The 9,665-nt window shown below is 42.7% G+C and overlaps 2 protein-coding genes across 3 annotated transcripts in view; one reads left to right on the forward strand and one right to left on the reverse strand.

Annotated features, from left to right (window-relative positions):
- Paip1 (poly(A) binding protein interacting protein 1) overlaps positions 1–9,665 on the forward strand; it is a 49,058-nt gene that overhangs the window by 31,964 nt on the left and 7,429 nt on the right. Inside the window, exons 4-7 of the mRNA XM_013018511.1 lie at positions 480–591; positions 2,386–2,511; positions 7,871–7,977; positions 9,249–9,366. Coding sequence (XP_012873965.1) covers positions 480–591; positions 2,386–2,511; positions 7,871–7,977; positions 9,249–9,366 — 463 coding nt within the window. The remainder of the gene's footprint in view (positions 1–479; positions 592–2,385; positions 2,512–7,870; positions 7,978–9,248; positions 9,367–9,665) is intronic.
- LOC105987391 (endogenous retrovirus group K member 113 Gag polyprotein-like) lies at positions 2,683–6,355 on the reverse strand. 2 transcript variants are annotated; one of them, XM_013018652.1, is made up of 4 exons: positions 6,269–6,355; positions 4,693–5,005; positions 3,774–3,859; positions 2,683–2,938 (listed from the first exon to the last, which is right to left on the reverse strand). In XM_013018652.1, exons 2-4 carry the CDS (start codon positions 4,871–4,873, stop codon positions 2,822–2,824), a joined length of 384 nt encoding a protein of 127 aa, XP_012874106.1. In that variant the 5' UTR covers positions 4,874–5,005; positions 6,269–6,355; the 3' UTR covers positions 2,683–2,821. The 2 variants fall into 2 exon arrangements, with proteins under 2 accessions (XP_012874106.1, XP_012874105.1); XM_013018651.1 differs by lacking the exon at positions 6,269–6,355 and having other exon boundaries at positions 4,693–5,229.

Genomic DNA, 9,665 nt, shown 5'->3' on the forward strand with positions numbered 1-9,665 from the left:
AGCGCTTGCCTCGCATGCCTGAGGCCCTGGGTTCAATTCCTCAGCACCACATAAGCAAAAAGAAAAAAGCTGGAAGTGGTGCTGTGGCTTAAGTGGTAGAGCGCTAGCCTTGAGCTGAAGAGCTGAGGGACAGCGCCCAGGCCCAGAGTTCAGGCCCCATGATCGGACCCAAAAATAAATAAATAAAATAAAATTAGGCTTTTTCTTCCCTTTGTTTCCAGTATGCTAGAACCTATGTCGCTTAAATGCTACCACAAATTTTATCTAATAGGATTATTTTCAATTATTCTTATCAGTTTCTTAAAACTTACTATGAAAAGGTAATGTAGGTATCTCTACTATTGGAACACTTTTTATTATAGGAAGATGGGACATTCAATTGTTGAACTTGCCTGTATTGACAACTAAACTCAGTCATTTTATTTGACTATTTAAAAAGACAAAACCATGTGTGATTATAACAAATATGTCTTTGTTAGATGTCGGACTGAATATGAAGTTAGAGATCAAGTTGCAAAAGGTGATGAACCAACTCGAAAACGATTTCATGCATTTGTACTCTTTTTGGGAGAACTTTATCTTAACCTGGAGGTAAGAAGACTTTGTTGTTGTTAGATACTAATTCCTGGAAACATAAATTGATCTCAATAAGGAATTTATTTTCACATACTTTCAAATATCAAATGTACAAGAGGCTGAGGTGGGAGAATGGAGAATTCCAAGCCAGCTGAGGCTCCATAGTGGAAACTGTCTAAAAACTTTTCCTCAATTTCAAATGAAACAAAAGTAGTAGAGATAAGATATTTCAAGTACAGCTATTGAACATAGGTATTGCCTCATGTATTTTTTTAATAGTAAGAACACTTAAGCTGGGTACCAGTGGCTGTAATCCTACTCAGTAAAGTAATCCTACTCGTAAAGCTACTCAGGAGGCTGAGATCTGAGGATCACGGTTCAAAGCCAGCCCAGGCAAGAAAGTCCACGAGACTCTTATCTCCAATAAACAACTAGAAAACCGGAAGTGGTGCTGTGGCTCAAGTGGTAGAGTGCTAGCCTTGAGCTGAAGAGCTGAGGGACAGTGCACAGGCCCAGAGTTCAAGCCCCATGACCGACCCAAAAAAAAAAGAACACTTATAATACATTCTTAGCACTTGTCAAGTACATTGTGACTATAGTAATTATGATGTGCAACTGATATCTTGAACTTATTCCTTGTCTAGCCAGAATTTGGGGTCCCATGGCCAAAATCTTCCCAATCCCTCAATAATTTTGGCCTGTATTATATATTAATCTTCTACATAAAATTCTTTTGTATAAATGAAGCAGACGACCATATTTATAAATTTTTGATATTCTTGAGTATGTGCTTATTAACAGTATAAGGACTGAATGTTAATGTGTCAGATACTTTATTAGTAATCTACTTTATTAAACTCTTTGAGAATTTAATATCATAAACACATAACATCAGTACAAGGATAAATCAATCATCAAATGTGCATCTTCATCAGTATGTCTAAAAGTCTAGTCTGTACAGTTTCGTGCCTAATTCAGGGGACTTCATTTTAAAAAAAACAACTCATGCTAAGGATAATGGAATTATGTTGAATATTTCTTACACAGAAGTGATGATACTAGGAATGTGAGAAACATAAATGGCCTAACTGCACCTAAACCGCTGTAGCAAGTGAAACATTTATCTGAAATTCTCACACAAGAAAATGCTTTTAGGGTTAGGCCTGAAGCTTAGTGGAGTGCTTAGTTAAGTCCCTGGATTCAGTATCTAGCACCATAAAAGAGAACTAACTTACTTCCCTTTTTTTTTTGGCCAGTCCTGGGGCTTGAATTCAGGTCCTGGGCACTGTCCCTGAGCTTTTGTGCCCAAGGATAGGTCATTTGTGGTGCTTAATTGGAAGCAAGGATTACAGGTGTGAGCCACCAGAACCCACTTAAAATAGTATGAGAGAATTAAAATACTTGTGATCAGAATGGTGGTAGGACATGCTTAATGAAGCAATAATACCAAAGTAGACAAATTTTTCTAACCATTGTAGGTATGATAAATGACAAGTAAATTTTACTTGTAGTTTGCAGGGTTTTTGCTTATTTTTCCTGTCCTGAGGCTTGAACTCTGGGTTTGAACACTGTCCCTGAGCTCCTTTACTGAAGACTTTCCTTCCCTGGGCTGGCTTCAGACTACAGTCCTCATAGCTCAGTTTCCTGAATATCGGCTAGGATACAGGCACCAGCACCAGCTAGGAAGTTTTATTTTCATATAGAATAAATTGTGTGAAACTCTAGTGGGTGACACAATAATTTGTTAGACCATTTATATATCTGTATCGTGTTTTGACATTGGTCTAAATTTTTCTCTTGTTCTGAAAGATCAAAGGAACAAATGGACAGGTTACAAGAGCAGATATTCTTCAAATTGGTCTTCGGGAATTGCTGAATGCTCTCTTCTCTAATCCTATTGATGACAACTTAATTTGTGCAGTAAAATTGCTGAAGGTTAGTTTTTTACTTTTTATTCTAATTTACCTATTCACCCATTTAATTTACAATTTAAAGGAAGTATATATAGTACACAAATGAATCATTTTAAAGGTAAATATTTACATTTTATTTGTTTTTGAGTATATTGGAAAAGTAGTGTGCAACATACACATAAGGAAGAAAACTTAGAAGTGAGGAATGCAAGTCCTTTACCCATTCCCATCTATAATTCCTTTCTTTCCCTCTTGCATTCCAGCCTTTTAATAATTATGAAATAGGGCGCAGATTCTCTTTGACTACTTCCTGCTGTCACGGGGCGTCGATGTTAGGGGTAAAAGGCAGAAATGCAGGCCTCTCCCAGAGAAGGTAGCAAGCAGCATCTGTCCCTTGGTAGACATGAGTCCTTAGATGGAAGTCTGGAGGAAGTCTCTTGAGGCAGGGGCTGGACAAAAAAGTGAAAGGAAAAATGTTACTGAAAAGATTGGATGTCCATGGCTTGGAGGTGTGTGGAGAGGAGCTGGCTCAGTGTTACCCACTGGGATCTTCAGGGATGCTAGATAGCCTTACCTTGGTAGGCCCAAGTGTGTGTGTGGCGGGGGGGGGGGAAACAGGTGTACCTCCAAGTTAGTGTTGGTATAGAAGGGACAGGAGCAGGAGCTGCTTTTATTCTTAACAGATGAATGCCTGTCCCTTGAGCTTGACTGCCATGGGGTAGTCAGCAGAAACTGGTGAGGGCCTGTCCACTTAGGATGTAAGCCAGATGGATTAATAGTGAGAAAGACTTGATCCCCAGGCAAAACTGAGAGTGGGAAAGAGGCCTTGATGAGGCCTATAAGGAATGTGAAGATTCTACTGGATATTTAAAGAGGCTACCCCCTTGTTGGGTCACTTTGGAGATGAAAGCAGGTCCTTTGTCAGATTGAAGTGACCTGGATAAGCCAAACCTATAAATTTCCTTTATAAGGAAAGAGGCAACAGTGTCAGCTGTCTCTGACACTGTGGGATAGGCCTCAATCCATCCTAAAGAGGTATCTATCATAGCTAGCAGGTGTCTCATCTGCTTGAATCAAGGCATGTGAGTGAAGTCTGCTAGTCTTCCTCTGGGGTATGTCCCCATGCATCAAGCATGCAGGTCAGGGATCACCTGTAAGGATGTAAGGGAACAGTGGGGCAGGCTTAGGAAATTAGCCTTTAGTTGGACAGTTAGGCTAGGGCAATGGAGTAAAGGCTTGAGAAGGTTGGAGAGGCTTGTATCCCATGTGCAGTGCCTGGTGTACCTGGGAAAGAAAGCTGTCTGCTCGTGTCTCAGGAAGAATAACTCGTTCTTCTAGGTACCACCATCCCTTTGCTTCCTGGGAGGCTCCTGTGGGGTATAAGAGGGTTGAATTGGAGACAATACCAGAAGCAGGGGAGCTGACAGGTCTTGAAAGGTGTCTCTGGGCTGTTAGCTTTGCCTCCCAGTCTGCTTTTGAATTGCTGACTGTGATGGCACCGAGTCCCATCTGGTGTCACCAACAGTAAATGACAGCTACCTGTTGGTGTTGGGGAAGGTAACCACTACTAGGAGCTTAAGAATAAATGAGGCTTTAGAAATAGGGGTCCCTTTCATGGGCAGAAAGCCACGCTCCTTCCAGATGGCTGCATGTGAATGGAGAATATGATAGGCATATTTTGAGTCCTCCAACCCTTGGCTAGCGTTAAGGCCCTAGTTAAAGCTATAAGTTCTGCCTTTTGTGAGGTAGTGCCAGGAGGCAGAGGGCTGCTTTCAATAACAGTGCAGTCATTACTGATGGCATAGCCCCCAGTTTGGCTGCTGATGGGGTAGGTGTGGAACTAACATCGATGTACCGGGCGTCTTCTGGGTGAGGAAGAGGGGCTTCTGAGATGCCTGTAAAATGGGTTGTGAATCCCTCCAAAGTCTCTGTATAGGAGTGGGAAAGAGGGTTAGAATTGGATGGAATCAAGGTGGCTGGATTGAGAGGGTAACAGCTTTCCAGGGAGAAGTCAGGGTTTTCAATGAAAGTAACATGAAGCAGCTGTAAGGCAGGAAAGGGAAAGGGAAGACAGGGCTTCATGAATAAAAGGTCTGTTAGTCTGTGGGGGGAGCAAATGGTAGGGCTAGCCAAAATGAGTTTTGTGTTCTATGTTAAAGTGTTGCCAAAGCTTAAAGGTGGGGTGGAGGAAGGGTTGGCTTACCTTGTGGAGGGACAGTCGACTCCCCAGTGTCCCTTTTGGCCACACCTTGGGCAGGGTCCAGGTGGTGGTTGTGGTGAAGGACAGGCTTTTGCCCAGTGGCCTTCTTGTCCGCACTTGAAGCATGGTCCAGGGGGCTTACGTCGGGTGCCTCTTCTCCGGATGGCAGCAGCCAGGATTTCATAGTTTTCCCTCTTATGGGCAATCTTTTTCTCTTCCCGATTATTAAAAACCTTAAATGCCATTTTCACCAGCTCTCTTTGAGGGGTTTGAGGACCATCCTCAGCTTTTTTTAACCTTTTCCTAATATCAGGGGCTGATTGGGCAATAAAATGAGTATTAAGAACCACCTTGGCCTCTGCTGACTCTGGGTCCAGCTTAGTATAGCGTTGGAGCGCCACTGTGAGGCGTTCCAGAAATTCGGCTGGGTTTTCATTGGGCCTTTGGGTAATGTGGTTTAATTTGTCATAATTTACATTGTGATAGGCTGCTTTCTCCAGGCCAGCCACTAAGCAAGTTATCATCCTACTTCTGTTTTCCTTCCCAGGAGTATTACTTTGATCATTCCAATTGGGTTCTTCCCTGGGCACAGCTGTTGCTCCTACCGGGAAGTCATTATTTAAGCGGTGGGCTTCATCTGCATGTGCCTGGGCAGCAGTCCACACCCTTTCTTTTTCCTCAGCGGTAAGGGTGGAGGACAGTATTAGATATATGTCATGCCAAGAAAGGTCATAGGTCAGAGCCAGGAATTTAAACTGCTTGATGTAATTATTAGAATCTTGGGAATAAGATCCCAGCTGCTTCTCAATCTGAGCAATATTGAATATTGAAAATGGGGCATGCACTCTAAGGATGCCTTTAGGCCCTGCCACCTCTTGCAAAGGGAAGCTGGAGTTTGGTGGAGGTTGCCTGGAGTCAGTGCGGGTGTGAGCCGCAGGGAGGGAAAGGAGAGAGGGTGAAGAGGGGGAGGGCAAAAAGAAAGAAGGTGGAGAAGGCACTGAAGGCTCTGCCGGGAGCGGGGCAGAGTCAAAAAGGGGGTCAGACACTACAGGCTCAGGAGGGATGGGGAAGGCTGGGCATGACCGGCAGAGAGTCGGGCTATCCCGGAGAGCATAGGAAGCCTGAATATGAACGACGTCTGGCCATTTACCATTGCGGTGGCAAAAACCATCTAAGTCTCTGAGAATGGTATAATCAAAATTCCCATCTTTGGGCCATTGAGAGCGATTATCTGGTCGGTTCTGTGGCCAGACTTCAGAGCAATAATAAGTTAAGCGTTCCTTGTTGATAGAGTCCGTCAGGGACAATTCATCCAAGGTACGCGGGAGATGGTCCAACGGAGTTTCCTCCCTTGGGCGTGACTTGCAGCACCCCATTAGAAACGCGGGGGGAAATAGCTGGTGAGTGATGGAGGGCTTATTGGACGGAAGCAGCGTCCAGCTCCTCCAGTGCCCCCCTAGACAGAACCGGCCAGCCCCAGAACCACGCGTCCTCGGCTTGGAGATGCCCAGGCCTAAAGCCACGTGGAGCCGGGTCTAGTCAGAGAAAAACCAGAAAACCTGCACAATAATTCACTCACCAGAGCACAGAAGTGTGGAGGTGGGTGCAGAGGCCAGAAGTGGGGGTGAAAAGTCTCCCGTGGCGTCTCGCAGCAGTTCGGTGCGTGGAAAAGGGCCGTCAGAACTGGGATCCTCCTCAGAGAAAAGAAAAAAACAAAACAGAAAAGGGGAGGGGGGAAGCGGAGAGGAATCCGCCTGTCCTGACTTTAAACCCTTCCCAAGTTAATGCAACACCGAGGAAAGAGCACCGGGAGGTAATCCGAGCAAGGGAAAAGTTTATTCTCAAACTGCGCTGGCCACCAGCCTAGTAGGCACTCGACCTGGCATGTGGCTGAGAAAGGGGGCTTCCCTCCCAGGCCTTGTCTTATCTAGGGTAGGGGGCGGGGAGAAGGTGTGACCTGGTGAGGGGGTGGGTGTGACTAGGTGGGAGAGGATGTGACCTCAGTGGGTGGAATGTGACTGCCTCCAGGTGTGCCAGTTGCCTAGGTGATGCAGACTGGGTGGAGACTTAGCCAAAAGGAGGGAGGAGTCTGCCCTGCCTTCCCAGGGCAGACCTTACAGGGATGTAGAGATTTATTTCTGTAGTGTTACTTGTTAGTATTTGTTATATTCATAGGTACTGTTTATCCATTCCAGTAGTGAGCCTTTGTATTATTTTCAGTTTAGCTACTACAGCACTATTTCATTATGTTTTATGTGTATAGTGTTTTTTTTTCCTTTGTGCTATCTTAAGGCTTTGAACTCAGGTCTTGGACACTGTCCCTGAGCCTTTTTTTGCTCAACACTAGTGCTCTGTCACTTGAGCCACAGCTTTACTTCTGGCTCTTTTGGTTGTTAACTGGACACTCTTATGAGTGTCATGGACATAACTGCCTGGGCTGGTTTTCAGCCGTGATCCTCAGGTCTCAGCTTCCTGAGTAGCTAGGATTACAGGCGTGAGCCACTCAGAGACCAGCTATGTGTATCTATTTTTGTATACTGAAGTCCTTAACATAGATTTTTGTGGGGCAACTGTTAATTTAAATTGAATTTTCTTCCAGATGCTAAACCAAAATGTATTCCCAGCAGTACACCTTTTTTCTCACATCTTGTAATGATATACATCAATCCTAATTCTTGTTTTTGTAATAGGTAACGAATAAAAGTCTCTTTTCATTCACTTAGTCAGTGAATGTTCAGTATTCATTCATATGTTTATTAGCCAGCCATGTTTGTTTCTGTGAACTGCTTGTTTTATACTCAACTTTTACATATTCCTTTTTTGTTTTGCTCGATGATACTGGTGATAGAACTTTCGACAACTGCTTTACCTCTTGAGCTATGGTTTTGTCCTTGTACTATATTTGAAAAATGACATGCTTGTTGAAACATAATAGACTATCTAGTCTTCCAGTAAATATAACATATATTCATTGATGTGAAGCCTGTGTTTAATAACTAATATAATTCATTCCTTTCAGTCAAAAATATAGAAGATAGAGAAGTCTCTGAATATTAGATTAAGGTAGAGAATAAACCTGCTAAATTCATATTGTTTAAAGAATGCTTAAATAGCTACTACTAATAGTTTTAGAACTTCTACAGTATTGAATTTCTTACTTTACTGACACTTGCTTCTTTAGTTGACAGGATCAGTTTTGGAAGATGCTTGGAAGGAAAAAGAAAGGACTGATATGGAAGAAATTATTCAAAGAATTGAAAACGTTGTTCTCGATGCAAACTGTAGCAGGTAGGCAAATCACAATTCCCTGCTTTCTTTGGAGATTTATTTTTAATCTGGCATAATTCTCAGAATAACAGATTTTACAGATTGATCTTCAGAAATATTTTCCTTAAAGATGCAAAGGCTTGGGGAAAATATATTCATTGTAATCCTTTTTTAGTTATACATAAAGTTGAAAAAGTTAAGAATTTCCTGTAATAAGTTCACTGAAAATAAAGTTATTTTATTATCCTCACTTATTAAAGAAGTAACTTTATAAAGAATTCTAACAAATATAATAGATAAATCTTTAAAGGGTAGTCTTTAAGGACCATGTAGTCAGTTATGCAGAACAAACTTCAAAGCTTTATTTAAAAAGTAATAACTAGCTGGGTACTGCTGACTTTACCTGTAATCCTTGCTACCTGAAAATGGAGGTTTCCCCATTCCATGATAGCCAGGTAAAACAGTCCTAGAGATTCCATCTACAGTGAAGGAAACTGAATGTGGTGGCATATTTCTGTTATCCCTGAAGTGACAGGAAGCCTAAAAATAGGCAAATCAAAGTTCAGGAGTGCTCCTAGGCACAATGCAAGACACGGTTAAAAAATAACCATCAAAGGGTTGGGAAGTACTTGCCTTGCATGCACAAGGCCCTGGGTTCGATTCCTCAGCACCACATAACAGAAAAAGCTGGAAGTGGCGCTGTGGCTCAAGTGGTAGAATGCTAGCCTTGAGCTGAAGAGCTAAGGGTCAGTGTCAAAAAAAAAAAAAAACCCAAAAATCATCAAAAAGCAGATCTGGAGGCATGGCTCAGTGGTAGAACCACCTGCCTACCAACTGTAAGGCCCTCAAGTTCAAACCCTAGTACTGTCCTCCCCACCACCCAAAAAAGTGAGTTTATGTCATTTGTCAATGTCTAGCTAAATTTGTTAAGTTTAGGAGATAAAGTTTTGTGGGGTTTTTTTTGTTGTTGTTGTTGGTCATGGGGCTTGAACTCAGCCTGGGTGTTGTCCCTGAGCACTTTAGCTCAAGGCCAATGCTCTTCCACTTGAGCCACAGTGCCACTTCTGGTTTTCTGGTAGTTAATTGGAGGTAAGAGTCTTACAAACTTTCCTGTCTGGGCTGGCTTTGAACCACGATCCTCGGATCTCAGCCTCCTGAGTAGCTAGGATTACAGGCATGAACCACTGGCGCCCGGCAGGAGATAAGGATTTTTGAGTGTATAAAGTACTTTAAAGCTTGACATATTAATTCATTATTGTTATATTAATTCATTATTTTACTTTTGTCTACAGAGATGTAAAACAGATGCTCTTGAAGCTTGTAGAACTCCGATCTAGTAACTGGGGCAGAGTCCATGCAACTTCAACATACAGAGAAGCAACACCTGAAAATGATCCTAATTACTTTATGGTATGCCAGTTTTTCTTTCTTTGTTTTATTCATTTTCTTTCTTTTTTTTTTTTTGTCGTGGGGCTTGAACTCTGGGCTTGGGTGCTTCCCTGCACTCTTCAGCTCAAAGTGAGCACTCTGCCGCTTGAGCCACAGCGAAATTTCTGGTTTTCTGGTGGTTTATTGGAGATAAGAGTCTCACGGACTTTCCTGCCGGGGCTGGCTTTTAACCGTGATCCTCAGATCTCAGCTTCCTGAGTAGCTAGGATTACAGGCATGAGCTACTGGTGCCCAGCTCAGTTTTTATATTTTAAGTTTTT

The sequence above is a fragment of the Dipodomys ordii genome, unplaced genomic scaffold (genome assembly GCF_000151885.1).
Source record: "Dipodomys ordii isolate 6190 unplaced genomic scaffold, Dord_2.0 Scaffold41, whole genome shotgun sequence".
Taxonomy (NCBI): domain Eukaryota; kingdom Metazoa; phylum Chordata; class Mammalia; order Rodentia; family Heteromyidae; genus Dipodomys; species Dipodomys ordii.